This window comes from Bos grunniens, chromosome 24 (genome assembly GCF_055505025.1).
Source record: "Bos grunniens cultivar Pamir isolate PY7600 chromosome 24, Bosgru_T2T1.0, whole genome shotgun sequence".
NCBI lineage: Eukaryota > Metazoa > Chordata > Mammalia > Artiodactyla > Bovidae > Bos > Bos grunniens.
In genome coordinates, this window is record NC_141188.1 from 23,644,878 (window position 1) to 23,665,207 (window position 20,330).

The following is a 20,330-nucleotide window of genomic DNA, read 5'->3' on the forward strand; positions in this document are numbered from 1 at the left end:
GGAGTTTGAAAGAGTTTTTCAAGAGTCACCTTGGAATCTTGTTAAAATTCAGACTATGCTTTGATAGACCTTGGGTAAGGTCTGAGAGTATCTTTCTAAAACTTCTAGATGGTCTTCCCTGGTGGTTCAGTGGATAAGAATCCTCCTGCCAATGCAGGGTTCGATCCCGGGTCCAGGAAGAGTCCATAGGCGGGGGAGCAACTAAGCCCGTGTGCCACATCTACCAAACCTACGTGCTGCGACTACTGAAGCCCATGCACCCTAGAGCCCACGCTCCACAAGAGAAGCCACTTGCACTGAGAAGCTCGTGCACTGCAACAAAGAACAGCCCGCACTCACTGCAACTAGAGCAACACCGTGTGCAGCAATGGAGACCCAGCGCAACCAAAACAAGTAAACAAACACTGGGTGACGCTGATGCTGCCAATCCGGGGACCACACTCTGAGCTGCAAGGCAGGTGGTCTCTCCACTTTTGAGCTTGAGGTTCCCGGTAGAGTGACTTTGGGCATGCCATTTAAACTCTGGGCCCTAATTTTACAGCTTTCTGTAAACTGCAGCTACTTAGGGAGAAGGCAATGGCACCCCACTCCAGTACTCTTGCCTGGAAAATCCCATGGATAGAGGAGCCTGGTAGGCTGCAAGCCTGCTGCTGCTGCTGCTAAGTCGCTTCAGTTGTGTCCAACTCTGTGCGACCCCATAGATGGCAGCCCACCAGGCTCCACTGTCCCTGGGATTCTCCAGGCAAGAACACTGGAGTGGGTTGCCATTTCCTTCTCCAATGCATGAAAGTGAAAAGTGAAAGTGAAGTCGCTCAGTCACGTCCGACTCTTAGCGACCCCATGGACTGCAGTCCACCAGGTTCCTCCGTCCATGGGGTTTTCCAGGCAAGAGTACTGGAGTGAGGTGCCACTGGGGTCGCTAAGAGTCAGACACAACTGAGTGACTTCACTTTAACTTTTCACTTTCCTGCATTGAAGAGGGAAATGGCAACACACTCCAGTGTTCTTGCCTGGAGAATCCCAGGGACGGGGGAGCCTGATGGGCTTCTGTCTCTGGGGACGCACAGAGTCGGACATGACTGAAGTGACTTAGCAGCAGCAGCAGCTACTTAGAATGTGACTGCTATGTGTAAAAATTCTTTACCAACTGTAAATTTCTAGGTGAATGGAAAATACTTATGTTTATCATTATCACTATTAAATAACTGAATTTGAACACATATCCCTCATCAACTAGGTCTGAGTATTAATTAGATAGCCAGGAAATATAAAAATAAAATCAACTCTAGGGAAACTCAGTAGCTTAAATGGAATGGAGGAGCATGACTGAATGAAAGGGATCTTGTTGATGTGGTCTCCATGAAAGGGATGTGAAGGAATCCTTTGAGCAGGGCACTTGCTGGCCCTTCTGAAACTATTCCACTGCCTTTTGGGGGAAGGGCTGTAGTCTGTGATTTCAACAAACCCCACATTTTGACCACCACCTAAAGTTGGCGGCCAAGGGGAAAAATGCAATAAATAATCTTACTCTTTTGACCACAAGTGGAACTTTTCCTGTTAGCTAGAGTAGAACCCTCACCATCACAGGAGTTGGAGGGGTTTCAGGCTTTGTAGATACCACTTCATTTAATGCAGTGTTTAACAGTCTGAAGTCTTTCAAGTCTTTTGAGTCCTAGAGACATTTATTTTTCTGCCATCTTCCTCCCCATCCTACAGAGTCCTTCCTTTCTGCTCCTTGAGGGGACAGCCAAGGTTGAGCTGTCAGCTGAGCACACAGGAGCACCATGTGCTTGAAAACCAGGAGGTTGCTTAGATGGCCCAACAAGCACTGCCAAATGTAAACAATGAGCTGAAAAAAAAAATCCTTTAGGACTCTAAAATTACTAAGTTTTTAGTAGGAAAAGTTTCCAGGCCTCAGTTTTTCATCTAGAAAAAAATGGGATTCAATGAGATGACCTCCAAGGCTGCATGCGGCTCTAAAAACACAGTTGACTCTTGAACAAGGTGGAGGTTAATCCAAGTATAATTTACAGTTGGCCCTCCACAGCCAAGGTTCTTCTGCATTCAAGGATTCAACCAACCAGGGTCCATGCAGTACTGTAGTATTTACTATTAAAAAATCTGCAAGTGCAAGTAGACCCATGCAGTTCAAACCTACATTGGCCGAGGATCAATTGCACTATGATACTACTTGGCGTAAAGAAAAGCATACAGCAAGCAGTTAGGCACTAATTTTGTGAGATGATCTCTGCTAGAACACACTGATGATGCCAGACTGAAGGATGTGTAGAACACACCTGCCTGTGTTTGCTCTCACCAGGAGCAGGAAGGCATCCCAGGGCCGTGTCTCCAGAGTCCAGATGCAGTGACACTATGGCCCAGTCAGGGGAAGACTCTGTTCATCATAAGCCCCTCTGCAAGCACCATCTGCATTAACGATGTTACCAGGGCCACACGATAAAAACAGCAATGATTCTTAGCCCTGGTCACAAGTGTTGATGTTTGGCCTTTTCGCATTTTCTAGCACTCAGCTAGTCTTGTAAAAGGGGACGCCCTTTGCACCATGGGATGCAGGCTTTCTTCTCTTGCCTGTACTGTATGTGTGGGCAGCACAGTACAACTCACTGCTGGACCGGGTCAGAGGTTCTGCTTTTCCCATGTCTTCACTTCTGTCTAACAGGATGCAGTATATGACATCTCTGCGTCTCAGCCCAAGCTGATTGGTGGAGAGATGACTCAGCGCCAACCACAGGCACAGGGGGAAGTGAGCAGAGAAGGGTTTCTGAGTGCATCCTTTATAAAATGCATCTGCTCTGCTAGAAATCCCTCTGCTTTCCTATCTTGACCAGCTGCAATGGCATTCTCCACATATTAAGTGGAAGTGTGAATCTTACCACCGCTTCTGTCTGTTACAATCTAACTCAATTAATTTGATGTGCTAGTGGGTCATCAAAACTATATATTTTCCTCATGTTTTAAACAATGTGTGAATTCTCCAGAGGAGGAGAAATACAGTTCTCAGTGCATTTTCTATTGTACTTTATTCTGAGAAAGCTGGATTAACAACCACTTTTCAGCACACTAGGATGTCCTGGGGGAAAAGGATAAGTTAAAAATAAAAATCCCTTCTTTATTGATGAGTAGGGGCCACAGGTGAGCAGAACTGGGATGAGAAGCCGCTCCCTGGATAATACTTCACATGACTGATCATTGGGACTTCTCTGGTGGTCCGTTTGTTGGGTGTTTGCCTGTCAATGTAGGGGACACAGATTTGATTTCTGATTTAGGAGGATTCCACAGGCCACAGAGCAACTAAGCCTGGGAGCCACAGTAACAAGCCCATGTGCCGAGAGCCCGTGCTTCACAAGAGAAGCCTGAGTGCTGCAACTAGAGACTAACTCCAACTCCTGCTCACTGAAACTAGAGAGAGCCTGCACGCAGCAACGAAGACCCAATGCTTGCCCAGAAGTAGATAAATAAATAAAAATTTAAAAGTAAATGACTTATTATTAATAAAACCAATAAGGATGAAGTTAAATGGCACCCCATTCCAGTACTCTTGCCTGGAAAATCCCATGGACAGAGGGGCCTGGTGGGCTGCAATCCATGAGGTCGCTAGGAGTCGGACACGACTGAGCATCTTCACTTTATTTTTTCACTTTCCTGCATTGGAGAAGGAAATGGCAACCCACTCCAGTGTTCTTGCCTGGAAAATCCCAGGGACAGGGGAGCCTGGTGGGCTGCCATCTATGGGGTCACACAGAGTTGGACACGACTGAAGCAACTTAGCAGCAGCAGCATGCCTAACTTGCAAAGTTTTAAGAGAAGATCCTTATTTGAATAGGAGGCTAATTAGAGACAACCATTTTTTTTTTTGCCTGGTGGCTCAGATGGTAAAGAATCTGCCTGCAATGCACAAGACCCGGCTTTGATCCCTGGGTCAGGAATATCCCCTAGAGAAAGGAATGGTTACCCACTCCAGTATTCTTGCCTGGAGAATCCCATGGACAGACGATCCTGGTGGGGTACAGTCCATGGGGTCACAAAGAGTCGGACACGACTGAGCAACTAACACTTTCACTTTTTTTTTTTTTTTTGTCTTAACTCATTTACTTTTGTTTTGAATGTTTTGGGAGATATTGCTGCAGACTCTTTATCATCTCTCCAACTCTTCACATCTGGAATAATTTTAACTGACTCTCTTAACATTTTCGTCTCTAGAAACTCTACTCATGAGCATTAGTAACAAACATCTGCATAGTTCTTCCCGATGGAGAAATTAAGGTGTAAAACTCAACCAAATTCCTACAAAATTATTAATATGGTAGGAAAAAAAGTATCCAAGGCTAGTAACAAGGTTTTGTTTTTTTTTTAACTTTTTAAAACAAACACCCCAAATGTGAAAAAACAAACCACAAAAATGCTTTCAGATTCTAAGAGCAACTCTTAGAACACCCCTAAGCCTCCCAAGAATATATTGTTAAAAATCTCTTTTCACTGGGATGGGCCACAACCCCAAGGGAAAGCATGACTCAAATGGACTTAAAGCGTGATGTCACAGCATGTAGAACACACAATCATTCTAGTCAACCTCACCTGCGTCAGGTTGCTCAACAGGGTACACTCTGAAGGCGTCAAATGACTTGCAAACTCCACCCAAGGTCCAAAGTCTGGGCAAACTACCATGAATCGTATCATAGACACTCAGATAGCCGTTTAGGACAGCCTTGTACACGCTTCCCCAAGGGACAGACATGACTTAGACTTAGGATTCCTCTGGAGTTGGTGTCCATGGTGACGGGGAAGTACAGTGGTAGACTCCCGGGGCCGGGGAGCCACACGCGCTTGAATATAATTATACTCTTGTGATCTGTGTAGCTAATTGTAGGAGCTGTTGGTAAGCAGTACCAGGAGCCTCTTGTTCTTTTCAGATATGAGGAACAAAAGCCCTGCAGGACAGATGTTTCTTGTTTCTGGGTACAATCTGATTCCAAAGCCTGAATCAGTCTCCCGCGACTGCAAAACAGCAGCCTCCAGGGCTCAGCCTCCCTCTAGCAGATTGTCCGTTCCTGAGTTTACAAAACACTCCTTCCATAGTGAAAAGACTTGGTGGTTCTTGACTACAGTGGAAGTTCCCCGTGGCTCAGGTGTTGCTTAGTTTTAAGGTGAGTTTAAAAACATCAGTATTGATTGTACCTGCACTTTGTCTACAATTTAAAAACACATGTTTGAAAAGAAAAATCAGTAGCAGGTGGATGAAATTTGTCACAGATGAGATGCAGGATGGGGGAGAAAAGTCCATCCTGAGGTTATTTTTTTTTGGCCACACCTTGCAGTATGTGTAACTAGTTCCCTGACCAGGGATAGAACCCCCGCCTCTGCAGTGGAAACGTAGTCTTAACCACTGGGCCACCAGGGAAGCCCCATCCTGAGATTCTTACAGATCAAAAAAATGTGAATGTTTTTTAAATGGAAAAATGACCCATGGTATGAGTCAAGACAAAGCTATTGTAACAGAACCCAGTCAGAACCAGAAGCAGCTTTGCAGCGTTCCACTATTTGTCTTTCCTATCATGTACTGTGGGCCTCCCAGATGGCGCTAGTGGTAAAGAAAGTGAAAGTGAAAGAGAAGTCGCTCAGTCGTGTCCGACTCTTAGTGACCCCACGGACTGCAGCCTACCAGGCTCCTCCATCCATGGGATTTTCCAGGCAAGAGTACTGGAGTGGGGTGCCATTGGTAAAGAACATGCTTGCTAATGCAGGAGACATGAGATATGGGTTCGATCCCAGGGTTGGGAAGGTCCCCTGGAGAAGGAAATGGCAACCCACTCTAGTATTCTTGCTCGAAAATCCCACAGAGGAGCCTGGAGGGCTATGGTCCACAGGGTTGCAGAGTCAAGCATGACTGAAGCGACTTAGCGCATACACACACAGCATATCACCTACAAGTGTTTTGTATCTCCTTCCAGCAGATAACCACTATTTCTGTCTCGCACTAAACACTGACCCAAACCTGCTAGCTGCTCCACCTTCACACCGAGTGTAAAGCACAATTCCTCTCAGAGATGTTGGTGTTTAAAAGATATCAATATTTTAGGCAAAAGAAATAAAGTTCCAGCAGTAGACTTTTAGAAAGTACTTGGAGAGAAGCATCACCTGCCCCATGAGTTTTCCGTCATAAAAACTTGCAGCAGAAACAAACAAACAAAAAACTGAACTGCAAGCCAATGAACGAGAGAGTCCTACCTGAGCACCCCGTTTCCCAGCAGGAAAAAAACTTGTCTTCTGCATTTCTTCATCTATGAAAGCAGGGGGGCTGGAAAATGATGAAAATTCCAAATAGGAAGCTCTTATGTATCAAGAGCTGCTTGAGGACCCAGGGTCTGGCGATGACTACAAGCCCACCACCATCTCCAACCAGAGACGGAGTGGGGGAGATGAAAAGGCAATCACAAGGATCCACCTATCCTATCCTATCCTATCCTATCCTGGATGGGTGGGCCAGTGGGAGGTGGTGGGAAGGGGTGGTTAGGAGATTAGGAAAGGCCTTCCTGAACAATGCTCACGCATAACAACCAACACCTGTGGATCTCATTAAAGGACAGATCCTGATGGAGAACATCCGGGGTGGAGCCTGATCTTGGGCACTTCTAAGATGTTTCACTGGTCCGTGGAGCACACTCGGAGGGGTGGGGCCCTAAAAGGATTAACAGCTGAGCTAAGACAAAGGCTAAGCATAAATAACTGTCATCCTAGGCAGAGGGCAGTGCAGATACTGAAGCTAAAAACACTGTTGAATATGGGAAGTGGCATTCAACATGCTAAGGGAAATTTTTATGTGAAATATTGTTAAATGCAAATGCAGACAGTAAGAGCTCCATGCAAACATACAAATAGATTTGCGAGAGTTGCATGAAGGTGGTTAGATGAGGAGTGTTTCCCCTAACGCCCCTCCCTCATCTTTTTCAGACTCTCAGTAATGAATTTATTAAAACAACAAAACAACTGAATTTCTCCTCCATGGGCTGGGTAGAGGGGAGAACTCTGCCCTGGGGTGTCTTAACAAAATGACCGTGAAGCTTCTTTCTATCTGGAATTATGTGATTGTTTCAGATACAAAGCTACTTAATAACTGATAACCACAATTATTAGAATGAATGTGCTAATAGTGACATAAAAACATGTTTTTGAAGGAATAATATTTAAAAAACTAATTAAAATATTAAAGCATGTGTTTTATAACCTATTAATAAATTTTTCCTGGGGAAAGGTGCAAGAGGATTGTATAGAATTCAGGCAGGAAAAAGCCTCAAATCACTTGATTTCACAGAGCCATGAGTGGTAACCTGATGAGGAATTCATTGTTTGGTGCCCCCAGAACACATTGCTGACCCCAGCCAGGACAAAAACTTTCAGTTTCTGATGCAGAGGAGAGAGTTATGGTTGTCGAGGTCATAGAGCCCCAGGTTGCATGTCTATGAGGTGTGTGTACAATGGCTCTGTAGAGGGGACTGTTAAAATTACTGTAATCTTTGTTCCAAATCAAATGGGCTTGCCTTGTGGCTCAGCGGGTAAATCTGCCCGCAATGCGGGAGACCTGGGTTTGATCCCTAGGTTGGGAAGATCCCCTGGAGAAGAGAATGGCTACCCACTCCAGTATGCTGGCCTGGAAAATTCCACATGCTGCATAGTCCATGGGGTCGCAAAGAGTCAGACATGACAGAGCAGCTTTCACTTTATTCCAAATCAGGCATGTTGTGGAAAACCACATCATGTAATCTTCAGTCAACTGCCAGCCCTAGCTGAAGCAGGACACAAAACAAATCTTAAGACCACATTGCCGTACACAACACAGTCATCACAGAGACCCTCCCCCCACACATTATCTGGGGTAAACACACACCCCAGGTGATGCTAATGCTACAGGTCTTGGCCCTCACTTGACCAACAAGGCATCCCCGGAACCACCTGAGACTGAACTTCAATCATCAGTGTCCTGTGGACATGGTTGATGGGTTTCTCCCATCACTACACTTGAGCTAACAGTTTACCTGTTAAAGTATCTATTTTATTGAAAGGTCTGTGAAAGAATAGAAAGTACCTTAAGATATCTTACAAATAAGATACCATTCAAGATTCTTATATGAATCTTGTGAGACAATTTCAGACTCCACTCTCTCTAACAGCTGAGAAAACTCAGCTTCAGGGATGGTGATGAAGAATGTTAAAGTCTCCCGAATCACCCAGTCGGTCAGCTGCAGAACTGGTTGTTCACATCAGGCCTTCTGATGTTCTCACCCCAATTCCAGAATTCTTTCTAGCATACAACCCTGTAACTTCTAAAAAACAAGCAGGCAACTATAAAGGGAGGTTTTTGAACTCAAGAGGCATTAAAATCTATGAAACCTTTTAAATTACTTTTTAAAACTTAGATTTTCCTAAGAGTAGTTTGGGCCTTTGCCATAGGCCCAAATTGCATGTCCTTTGTTCAGTTTTAGAGGAACCTAGGAATACTATGCAGAGAAGGCAATGGCACCCCACTCCAGTGTTCTTGCCTGGAGAATCCCAGGGACAGGGGAGCCTGGTGGGCTGCTGTCTATGGGGTTGCACAGAGCTGGACACGACTGAAGTGACTTAGCAGCAGCAGGAATACTATGAATGTATGGTGTTGGCATATAAATATTCTTAAAATTTTTTAATTGGAGTATAATTGTTTTATACTGTTAGTTTCACTAAAGTGAAAGTGAATCAGCAATATGTATACATATATCCCCTCCCTCTCGAACCTGTATCCCACCTTATCCCCATCTCACCCCTCTAGTTCATCACTGAGCACCAAACTGAACTGAAATATTCTTATGTAAGTTGTAGTATATGAAGTAAAAAAGCACAAAAAGATTTGCTGGTGATTTGTAGGTTCTTAAGGACAACCCAGAATGTTATAATAGGTTGTTGAATTAGTTTTAGTGAGAGACTTTTTTAAACTTACATTTATCTTATTTTGTTACATATGCTCATTATAAAACAATATTAGAAATGGTCATTTGGAATTTTCATATGAACAAAATAGAAATACAGTAGTTCCCTATCTTGAAGATACTGGATCAAAGGAAAGTATTCCTAATGTGTTAAAAGAGACAGTTTGTTAAGGATTACTGCAACGGGATATTAAACATAAAGACCGATTTATGGTGAAAAAGTGGATCCTTTAGTTTAGGACTTCTCAAACTTTAATATGTATATGAATCACTTATGGCTCTTGTTAAAGTGAAGATTCTGATTGAGAAGGTCTGGGGTGGAGCCCAAAACTCAGCCTTTCAAGATATCCCAGGTGATGCTGATGATATAGGACCTGGGACCTCACTTTAGCAAGGCGTCATTGGAATCACCTGAGGGTAAACTTTGACCAGCAGTGTCCTGTGGACGTGGCTGATGGGTTTTTTCATGTTACCCCATGTACCTATTAAAGTATCTATTAAGAGGTTTGTGAAAGAATAGAATGTACCATAAGATATTTTACAAATAAAAAATGTTGCTGACTTTCCTGGTGGCAAAGTGAATAGGAGTTCACCTACTAATGCTGGGGACACTGGTTTGATTACTGGTCTGGGAAGATCCCACAAGCCAAGGAGCAACGAAGCCCAGGAGCCACAGCTACTGAGCCTGCGTTCTACCCTGCATGCTGCCACCACTAAAGCCCAAGCACCGAGAGCTGGGGCTCTGCAGCAAGAGACGCCACCACAGTGAGAAGCGCGGGCACTGCAGAGAAGATCCAGCACAGCCAAACATTAAAGAAATGAATAAAATTATTAAAAAGTTTCTAATTTTCTAGACCTGGCTTTACTTTTTATTTTCCTTCTTAAGTAAGCAAAATGTGCACAAAACTTCTGATAGTGGCTTGATTTTTCTCTTTAGTAGGTGAAGGCAACTCAGATATTTTATTATCCTCAGAAATACAGTTGCAGATCACATATTTTACAGACGAGGAAAGCTAATCATATTGAGATTATGGGATAAAAGTAAGATTGTAAGATTTAGCAAAAAAAACAAAGAAAAGAAATAAAACAAAACTTCAATCAACCACCATCAAAAAGATGGGATACCCAGTTAAATCTGAATTTTACCTAAAACATTAATGTTTTCAGTATGAGTATATCCCATACAATATATATACTTAGGCTAAAAACAAAAGACAACCTTGTTCATCTGAAAATCAGACCTAACTGGGGTTCCTGTATTTTATCTGGCAACCATTGCTAAAAACATACCCTAGATTTTAACTTACACATAAGTGCTAGGAGAGCAGATGCTGGGGTGGAGAATTAACAGACCCACTGACAGTGTTGTTGAAACATCCCAGCTGCACAGGGAATTGCTTTCTGGACTTGCCAGAACCAGATGGAGCACTTGGCTATTACTGCCTTGATTTATGGAAACTTCTTTTGGGAGATTTGTGCCCCGAAGACCACCCTTTAAAAAAATTATGATATAGGGTAAGTTGGAAGTAAAGCTAACAGGAATCTTGTATCAGTAGCTTCCTTTCTGGAGAAGAACGAGGTGGCACAAAGCAGGAAGGTTTTTCTTCTAGTTCCCTGTCTTTTCTTCTTGTGGAGATGTTCAGTGGGAGAGTGAAAATAGTGGTTCCTTAGACTCATGAGAGGTGATTCTTAATACACTACATTTTGGCAGGTTGATTGGATTTAAGATTATCTTTGAAGGAAGGAGGTGTAAGGTGGTTGCAGGCACTCTCGCCACTCTTGCTTATTGGTTGGTGAAAGCTGACTCGACTAGCTTTTAAAGAGGGTAATTTAGTCTTCTGATTTCACTTTTATGTATACAAGCCAATAAAAAGTCTCAAAAATTTTAGCAAAAAATTCAGGAATTGCCTCATTTTCCAGTTGCTTTTTCTTGCTTATTTTCCCTTCTACTGACTTCAAATACCAACAGTCATTCCTGCCATGATGTTTATAATCATCTCTAAGAACCAAGGTCTGCCCATCACCAGAATATTTTTGAGTGTTTTGATGCTGAAAGCTCAGCTTCTCTGTGGTGCCAAATCGAATCTTGGAGATAGGTTTCAGTGAAGTAGAGAAGAATAGCTCTATTGCTTAGTCAGGCAAAGGGGGCCACAGAGAGCTAATGTCTTCCAAACTGTGTCCCAACTTGGGGAAGATAGTGGGAGGTTTTATAGTAATTGCTCAAAGAGGGTGTGATCAGCTTGTAGACATTCTTCTAATGGGTTGGTGGTGAGGTAAGTTGGCAACCTTCAAGTCCAACTGGTCTGGGGTCTACATGCTTGTGGGCAGCATATCATTGTTAATTGTTAACTTCTCCACCTGGAGGGGTTTCAGTATCTGCAAAACAGCTCAAACATATTGTGTGTATCCATTGATGGGGAAACAGGATCTTGCCCCAAGGCTGCCCTTGACTGTTTCTCCCTGGTCTCACAACCCCTCCCTTCTCTAATTAACAACTACTTGAATTCACCCATTGAATTCAGGGGACGTTACAGAAGCTGAATGAAAGTTGCTTCCTATAATCAAAGAGATGGGGACACAGAAAGGCCTTGGGCTCAGGAGCCCCACAGGGCCCTGGCAAGGTATCAGTTTTGATCCTGCTTAAGCATTTGACAATTATGAATTCCCTATTCTGGTAAAAATACAGTAAATCCAATTAATTCCTACTTTTAGGAATTACTTTGGAGAGAACTTCTGCTGCTGCTGCTGCTAAGTCGCTTCAGTCGTGTCCGACTCTGTGCGACCCCATAGACGGCAGCCCACCAGGCTCCCCCGTCCCTGGGATTCTCCAGGCAAGAACACTGGAGTGGGTTGCCATTTCCTTCTCCAATGCATGAAAGTGAAAAGTGAAAGTGAAGACGCTCAGTCGTGTCTGAGTCTTCGTGACCCCATGGACTGCAGCCTACCAGGCTCCTCCATCCATGGGATTTTCCAGGCAAGAGTACTGGAGTGGGGTGCCATTGCCTTCTCCGTGGAGAGAACTACTAGTGATATATGTATGCATGCTAAGTCGCTTCAGTCGTGGTCAACTCTGTGTGACGCTGTGGATTGCAGTCTGCCAGGCTCCTCTATCCAAGGGATTCTCCAGGCAAGAATACTGGAGTGGGTTGCCGTGCCCTCCTCCAGGGGATCTTCCCGACCCAGGGACTGAACCCAAGTCTCCAATGTCTCCTGCATTGGCAGGTGGGTTCTTTATTGCTAGCACCACCTGGGAAGCCCTTATATATATATGTATGACAGACACTTATCAAACAAAATGTATTTAGTAAAAAAAAAATTAGTGAAAGCTAAATTATGATAAGGTAGGAAAGCTAATTTCACTTGAACTAGTTCCTCACCCAGTCAGCATAGGAGTTATACAATCTATTAATATCTTCCATTGTCCCCTCCTCCTCTTCCCCAATTATTCCATCAGGAACACTAGTGGGTTAAGTTACCTTGGAAGTTAGTTATCAACAAGCCATTACTACCCACAGTCCTAGGATGGGATTAAATACCTTTACAACTTGTTTTTGTTTTTAGAAATGATTTAGCTGATTTCAGATACTTCAAAATACACATTATTTATAGTGCAGTGTTCGATTTTTTATCTCTAAATTTCAGGTGTACTGATTCTGGAAGAGATGAAGAGGACAAGAGTTATTACACATAACCTTTAAGGTTGCTCTAGTAATCTAAGTGACACTCACTTGGAAATGGTCTGTGGCATGAACAAGTCATCAGAAAGAGGAAGTTCTCTTAACTGAAGGAAATTTTATGAGAGGCAACATTTACAGTAAAAAATTACAGCAAGTTCCTATCAATGTAGCTGTCCTTTCAAATATTTCTTCTGGACTCAGGAGTAATCTATTCAACTTTGAGAAGAAGGCATGTAATTTGAATTTCTGGATCCTAATCTGTTCTATTTTTCAATTTGGAAATTTCAAACTAAATTGTTCACAGCATACTGTCAGTCTTTAGTGATATAAGTGATTATATGAAGTGGAAGTGAAGTGTTAGTCTCTCAGTCATGTCCAACTCTTTGCAACCCCATGGATTGTAGCCCATCAGGCTTCTCTGTCCATGGTATTCTCCAGGCAAGAGTACTGGAGGGAGTAGCCATTCTCTTTTCTAGGCGGTCTTCCCGACCCAGGGATTGAACCTGCATCTCCTGCATTGCTGGCATATTCTTTACTGTCTGAGCCACCAGGGTAGCCTGATTATGTGTATATTTCCTTATTATCTAATGACCATTGCCTTGGTAGTAGCAAGCAATTTATTAATATCTTAAATATATACTTTAGAAGAGTGGTGCAATTTCCCAAAGAAGCAAGTTTCTGCATCAAGCTTTAAGTGTATGACGTGACAGCCAATGAAAAATGTCAAAATCTGAATAGATCCTCAAATTATGCATTCATATACTAAAACAAGTAAGACTGGAAATGCCCTCATAGGGTGGCATAGCAAAGTTTCTATGGCTAAAGAGCTGAAGCAAGTGTGATCCTGGACTTGCTGTCAAGGGTGTATGTTTGCATTTTCTAGACCTCTGGAAACAGTGACAGCTCAATCTAAGTTAGTATTTCACTGTTTGGACGGTTTAGGTTCAGAAGTTTTATGGTTTACCACGTCACTAAAATTCCTTTTTAAAAATTTTTCCTGCTTCTGAAAATACCCTCAATAGGGGAACTGTTCATTGGTCAGTCGATAAGTCATGTCTGACTCTGTGATCCCATGGATGGGATCCTCTGTCTTCTAGCCTCCTCTGTCTTCCATTATCTCCCAGAGTTTGCTCAAATTCACATCCATTGAGTTGGTGATTCCATCTAATCATCTCATCTTTTTCCACCCTCTTCTCCTTTTGCCTTCAATCCTTCCCAGCATCAGGGTCTTTTCCAATGAGAGGGCTCTTCAAGTCAGGTGGTTAAAGTATTGGAGCTGGAGCTTCAGCTTCAGCAACAGTCCTTCCAAAGAATATTCAGGGTTGATTTCCTTTAGGATTGACTGGTTTGATCTCCTGGCAGCCCAAGAAACTCTCAAGAGTCTTCTCCAGCATCACCATTCAAAAGCATCAGTTCTTTGGCACTCCGCCTTCTTGATGGTCTAGCTCTCACATCTGTACATGACTACTGGAAAAATCATAGTTTTGACTACATGGACCTTTGTCAGCAAAGTGATGTCTCTGCTTTTCAATATGCTGTCCAGGTTTGTCATAGCTTTCCTTCCAAAGGAGCAAGTGTCTTTTAATTTCCTGGCTGTTACCACCATCCACAGTGATTTTGGAGCCACTGGACCACCAGGGAAGCCCCAGTGCACTTAACATTTGCTGAATGATGTGACTAACGTTTAAGGGCCCTTATACAAGTTAAATAGAGAAGGAAATGGCAACCCACTCCATATTCTTGCCTGGAAAATCCCATGGACAGAGGAACCTGACAGGCAACAGTCCACGGGGTCGCAAAGAGTTGGACACAATTTAGCAACTAAACCACTACCATCACCATACAAGTTAAACATTCTTGCTTTGCTTATCTGGATAAGAAGCTAACGATGGCTCCAACTGTTTAAAGTTGGCCTAGGCCAAAGGTGGATAATATGAGAATAAATGAGAGCATGATATATGTGAGAGTCTCTCCTTTTTCTAGGAGGGAGGAGATAATTAGAATTGAGCTTGCCTACCCAGAACCTCCAGGCAAGATTACATCAAACCCTAGTCAAGGGACTTCCCGGTGGTCCACTGGAAGACTCCGTGTTTCCAATGCAGGGTGTCTGGGTTCAATCCCTGGTCAGGGAACTAGATCCCACCGGCCTCAATTAAGAGTTTGCGAGCCACAACTAAAGATCCTGGGTGCTGCAACTAAGACCTGGTGCAGCCAAATAAATATTAAAACAAAACAAAACAAAACAAAAATCCCTAGTCAAGAAACAGCAGGGTTGTAGAACAGACCCTTGGAAAGAGGTCAGGATTCCAGGTTTCTCCCCACTTTGCCAGATCATTTAACAACCTGTGCTATTTGGCACACGGGAAAAATATCTACCCAATTGTGTTTAGGCTAATAAGATCAGTGGGCTGTGTATATTTAAGATAATAAGATGGGGTGGTTCTCATCTGTTGTCAGAAACTTCAGAGCTTCTGAAGTTGAAGTGACACCCTTTCTTTGCACCTTACCCTCTTTGGCCTACTTGTGACTATCACAGAGCTAGGTTTTTAGCATCCTCTGATGAACAGTTTCTTATTAATCTGGATTAGTTTCATTTTTCTAGATTGTATTTCAGCCTTTCAGTATCTTACAGCTTCCCCTAAAGGAGTCGAAATAACAGAAGTGTATTCTCAGTGACTTTTCTCCACTACACTGGAATGAGAATGGGTGAATTTATGTCATCTGACCTTTGGAAATTCTTAACATTTATTTTGCTGGCATCCAGCAAGGAATACACCCAAATTTCCACTTTTAAATATTCTGGCTATATAGATGTTTTTGCACTATTTTTAATGTAGGTGGAAGTCTAGAAGGTTTTATTAAAGCTGTCTAACTATTAACCTACCATTTATCCTACTCTGAAATAACTCTAATTAGTTCCTTTTGGCATCCACATGATTAAATGTGTGTGTGTGTGTGTGTGTGTGTGTGTTTCTGATAATAAGTGGTAGAGAGTGAAATTTTTGTGAAGTGAATCTTTGATCCATGACAGTATAGTTAAGTAACAGGACAATTATTATACTCAGGACACTAATTTTACTTTCAGTTTTTGGCCACACCATGGGGCATGAGGGATCTTAGTTCCTTGACCAGGGATCAAACTCATGCCCCCTGTAGTGGAAGCACAGTCTTAACCACTGGATCACTAGGGAAGTCCTGATGTGAAATTGCTTTATATAAAGATGTAAGTGAACAAAGCGCTACCATCTTAAGGTTCTTAAGAACCGTAACAGAACTTTGGCTCCTACATATCCAGAATATCTGTCTTGGAAAAAAAATAAAAATGAATGTACTCAGGACGCTTTGCTTAAAAATATCTTCCGCACATTCTGATAATGTGCAGTATGAATATTTACAAAAGGTCTGTGTTCTGTGCTATAGGAGTTGTAGACATTAAAGGCCCCTTCCAGTTAATAGAATACCAAGCAGGGTACATAGGGTCAAAAAAAGTTCAATAGCTGATGATATTGAATGCTTGCTATATGCTAGGCATGGTTGTTCCCCCATAAAGAAGCTGAGAATGGGGAAGAAAGCATTTAGGCAAGAGAGTTATGATGATATGATATAAAGAATAATGAGGAAAAGAGAGGTATAAAAATTGAAGTTAATAGTAATAAAAATAAGTATTTCACAAACTGTGTACATCTTTAAATAGGCTATCTTACTAGGATCATGCCTTGAGGATGATTTTTTTAAAACAAGAAACTTTTGGATAGTAACATAAAATCTAACATAATCTAACATGACATAAAATGTTAGATGTAATCATTTCTATTTAAACAGACCCTTTAATTTACCCCTGAATGTGTCATCAGTTATTTGATTTTTTTTGTATTCAAAATGTATGTACTGCAAATTCATCCTCTCTGTTTTGCATAATTGAAATAACCCAAACCACTTTGCCAACTTTTTTTTTTTATGCCTCCCACCAAGGAAATTACAAGACTTCTATCTAGTTGGCTATATGTTTCCTCTTCTAACAGAAGGCGGCATTATAGGAAGCAGGTGGAACAAGGTGATGGAAAAGCGAGAGCCTGATACAAGCAGACAGATCCTGATCAGACATTCAAATGAGCTTTCGAAGGAGTGGAATAGTGCGTGTCAATAAGCTACTGGATGTAACTACTTCCTACTCTGGGCTCCGCCTTGGAGTACAGCCTGCTGACTCACGAAGCTGCTCCGAGTTAGTTTCTGCTGGGTTTTCCCACTGCCTGCTACACGTGAATCATGCTGGAATGAAGTTTCTACCGTATCCTTAACAACCGTGCACAAACCAGGCACCAACAGTGAACTTCAATCTTTCCAGTAAGAACCAGACTCTGGGCTAAGAGGGTGAAAAATGATGTGGCAGGTACCAACGCTAGCCAAGCCGCCAGATGACAGACTGCCCCCCTCCTTGTCACTAGCCCCCCAGTTTCAGCTTGGTTTCTCCCACCCAGGTAGTTAAACTCCTATCTTGTCTGGCAGCTACCAGCTGCCAGATCACTGAACTCTGCCCTTGCCTCACTGGTTCTCAGGTTTGGCTGCACAATGAAATCACTTGGAGATAAACACATGTGGACACACATACACACACCCCCCACATCAACAAACCCCAAACCGATGCCTTGCTGTCATCTCCAAACTTGCCTAATTCAAGTGGGTTAGGATGAGATAACTTACATGAGGATTTTTCGAGCTCCTCAAGCGCAAATTTTGGGAGCATTGCTCTTCCTATGCAAGTGAAACCTGTCAGTTACGCTTACCCAACGACCACCGGCTGGGCTCCCCAAACCTCCTATCTTGGTGATCTACTAACAGCCCCTAACCGGTATCTCAATTTGGCAGCAAAGAAGGCTGGCAAACCAAGGAGCATTTTCAGAAGGGACGCTGGCTAGACGACCCCCTCCCCGCTCCTTTCCTTGCTAAAAACTTAGCTAAATTTGGCGCTTCCCCGAAGTATCTCAAACGCTGTTATTCTTTCTGTTACCTTTTGATCTCTGTTCTGTTTCATTCCACAGTGTCTTGTTCGGCAAAGCTGGAAGGCTCGGGTCCTTCGGATTAGAAGCTGGTACTGCTGAGTCAAACCTCAATCGAGACGCGACTGCACGCTTCACCTCGCCGGGACCGCCGCCTCGCAGTGAGGCCGCAGGGCAGATACTATGCTAATCAAGAAAGTTCTTCCGTCTCCTCTAGGGCGGGCGGGTGCAGGTTTGAACACTTAACCCTTGGTCTTACGTGACTGCGCTATAGTGTGTTTAGTGACCGCCTTTTGCTTGGCGGGTCTGGACCACGTTCCATGTTTTTGGAAAAGGAGAAGACGTGCGCAAGTGATGGAGAAAGCCCGCAGGGAGGGGACAGCAGCGTTGGCTGGCGCCCGGGTGAAGGGACGGCTAATGCTCGGAATATTAATTACTCTACGCGCTGCTGACCCGGCGAGGACTAGCAGAAGGGGACCGGGGGTTAAGACAAAGACTCCTCCTGATCAAACGGCTGCAGCTCCCCTGCCTCCGAGGTTACAGCTCGGCCTTCTGTCTGCACTGGGCGGCTCTTGGCACGGGACTGGCAAAGTGACTCAAGGGGGTGACTGAGTCCACTGGCCCTTTCGGGGTCTGAAAGTCTGCGTGACCGAGCGCTCCGGCTTCAGAGGGAAGGGTCTTTCTGTGCCACCCCACCCTGCCCGCCCTTTGTGGGATTTCTGGTCACGGCCCAGCCCTTCGAAGAGTGGACTGAAGAATTTTTTAAGCAAACAGAGTGAGGAGTCGCTGAGTAGCCCCCGCCTTGCGCTCAGGGTGCTCCTTGCAGAAAACCTCTTGGGATCATAATAATAACCCGCTCTCTTTCGCATCCATCCAGTTCCCGCATCCTGGGGGCCCGGGAACCCCAGCGGGAGCCGGAGTGGGAGTGGAGAGAGATGGGGCTAGTCTCCGCGGGAGGAGAAGCCCCGGTTGGGGGCGGGGGCAGGGAGGAGGCGGGCGGCAGCTGGGCCGGGGGTCCAGTGTTTGGTCCCCAGCGGGCGGGACCCTGCGCGCTCCACTTCCAGGTCTGCCCCGTAGCGCGCAGTCCCTGCCAGCGCCCCTAGTTCTCGGTCCCTGCTCCCCAACTCTGGCTCCTAGAGGTCCGCGCGCTCTGGCGCGTAGTCCCAAGACACCCTCCTTCACCAGCGCCAAGTGTCCCTATCCTAGCCAGCCCGGCCCTCAGCCTCGAGCCGGTCCACTTTGCCTCTGCCAGCGTGGCAGCCCTGATTCACCCCCCCTTTCCCGGGGTGCGCGGCTCTGGGGCCCCGAAGGAGGGATGTGGCCCGCGGGAGAGCGGCGGGTGTACACTTAGGGGGCGCGACGCCGACCCCAGCACAACTTCTTGCCGGGCTCAGAGACCCCGGGTCCCGCAGGCTGCGCGACGGGCGGACTGCAGCCCCCCGGAGGCGGGAGGATGCGCGGCCAGCACCCGGCCGGGGAAGGACTGAGCCAGGACTGGGGGTGTCGGGGTGCGCCAGGGCGGTACCGCTTTAAATGCACTTGACTCACCTGCTCCGGCGCTGTCGCCTCCTTCCTCTACTGACAGCTGGGGGCTTTGTTTTCTCCACCCACCCAGGCGGCCGCGCTCCGCCCCCACCGCCACACGTGACTCGCCGTCTGCCACTGCGGCCGCCGGCGGGGCCACCCGGGGCACCCCGGCCTGGGCCACCCCTTCCCGGGGTGCGGGGTGCAGTTGGGGACCGCCGCCCCCGAGAGGCCCCGGGCAGGTCGGAGGCCACCCGCCGGCTTGTCAGTTGGAAGGTGGCACGCGGGTTAGGGCCAGGGTGAGTTGGTCACAAGGAATAAAGTGGCAGCGGGTGAAACGCGCAGAGCTTTGGGCCGCACCCAAGAAGGCGGAGGCCGGCGAGGCTCCGAAGGGCGGTTTAAGAGGCGACGCCGCACCCCGAAGTCTGTACCTGGAACTGGGAGCCTGCCAGCCGCCTTGCATCTACTTCTTAGGCCAAAGGTTTATACTCCTACCTGGCAAACAATGGATACTGCGGAGCTAACTAGTTTTGTCCTGGACATTATTAATTAAACTAGGCAACTCTAAGCTGAACCATATGATAAACAGTGTAATCAATAATAGCAAGTTCTACTGAGGTTTCAAATCTGCTGCTTGTTGGTGCCGCTTGATATTTGGATTCTGTTTGGAAAATGGAATCCAGGCTGAGGACGCAAACTCCAGATTATTGATGTGGGCACGCATCCATTTGGAACAGCACCAAGTTTTAATGAAATGAATTGAGAAAATGTTCTGGCCTCAAGACCCAGCTGGGTCTCTCTCGCTTTTGGAAGTGGTCCCCACCCTTGCTGATGGCCAGTGCCTGAAACTGCAGGAACGTGTTGTCTGAATCCTTCCTTTTGCCCTTGGAGGACACACACATACCTTTGTTCTCTCCAAATAGCAACTCATGGGAAATCCTGTCCCCAAATCCCCAGCATCCATTAAAGTGAAGTCTGCATAGACTTTGCACTGCGCTTCCCAAAGTGATGTGCAGAGGGATCACCACCTGGCCTTGTTAAAACCGAATTCTGATTGCATGCGTCTGAAGTTGGAACTGGGTTCCTGTATTTTTGCAAACTCTTAGGTAACATCAGGGGCTTACCAAGTGGTGCCAGTGGTAAAGAACCCGTCT

The 20,330-nt window shown here is 45.1% G+C and overlaps 1 protein-coding gene across 6 annotated transcripts in view; it reads right to left on the bottom strand.

Moving 5' to 3' along the window:
- The window catches only part of MAPRE2 (microtubule associated protein RP/EB family member 2), a 187,210-nt gene extending 167,981 nt beyond the window's left edge, over positions 1–19,229 (bottom strand). For 2 of the 6 annotated variants that reach the window (XM_086372776.1, XM_086372775.1), the window contains exon 1: positions 19,201–19,229. Coding sequence is in view for 3 of the 6 variants with exons in the window: in XM_086372774.1 (XP_086228900.1) it covers positions 6,247–6,299 (53 nt within the window). In the remaining 3 variants the exon portion in view is untranslated. Of the gene's footprint in view, positions 1–6,246 lie in introns of all 6 variants that reach the window. The other 4 variants (XM_086372777.1, XM_086372773.1, XM_086372774.1 and 1 more) reach the window with 2 other exon arrangements.
- Between the last annotated feature and the right edge of the window lie 1,101 nt (positions 19,230–20,330).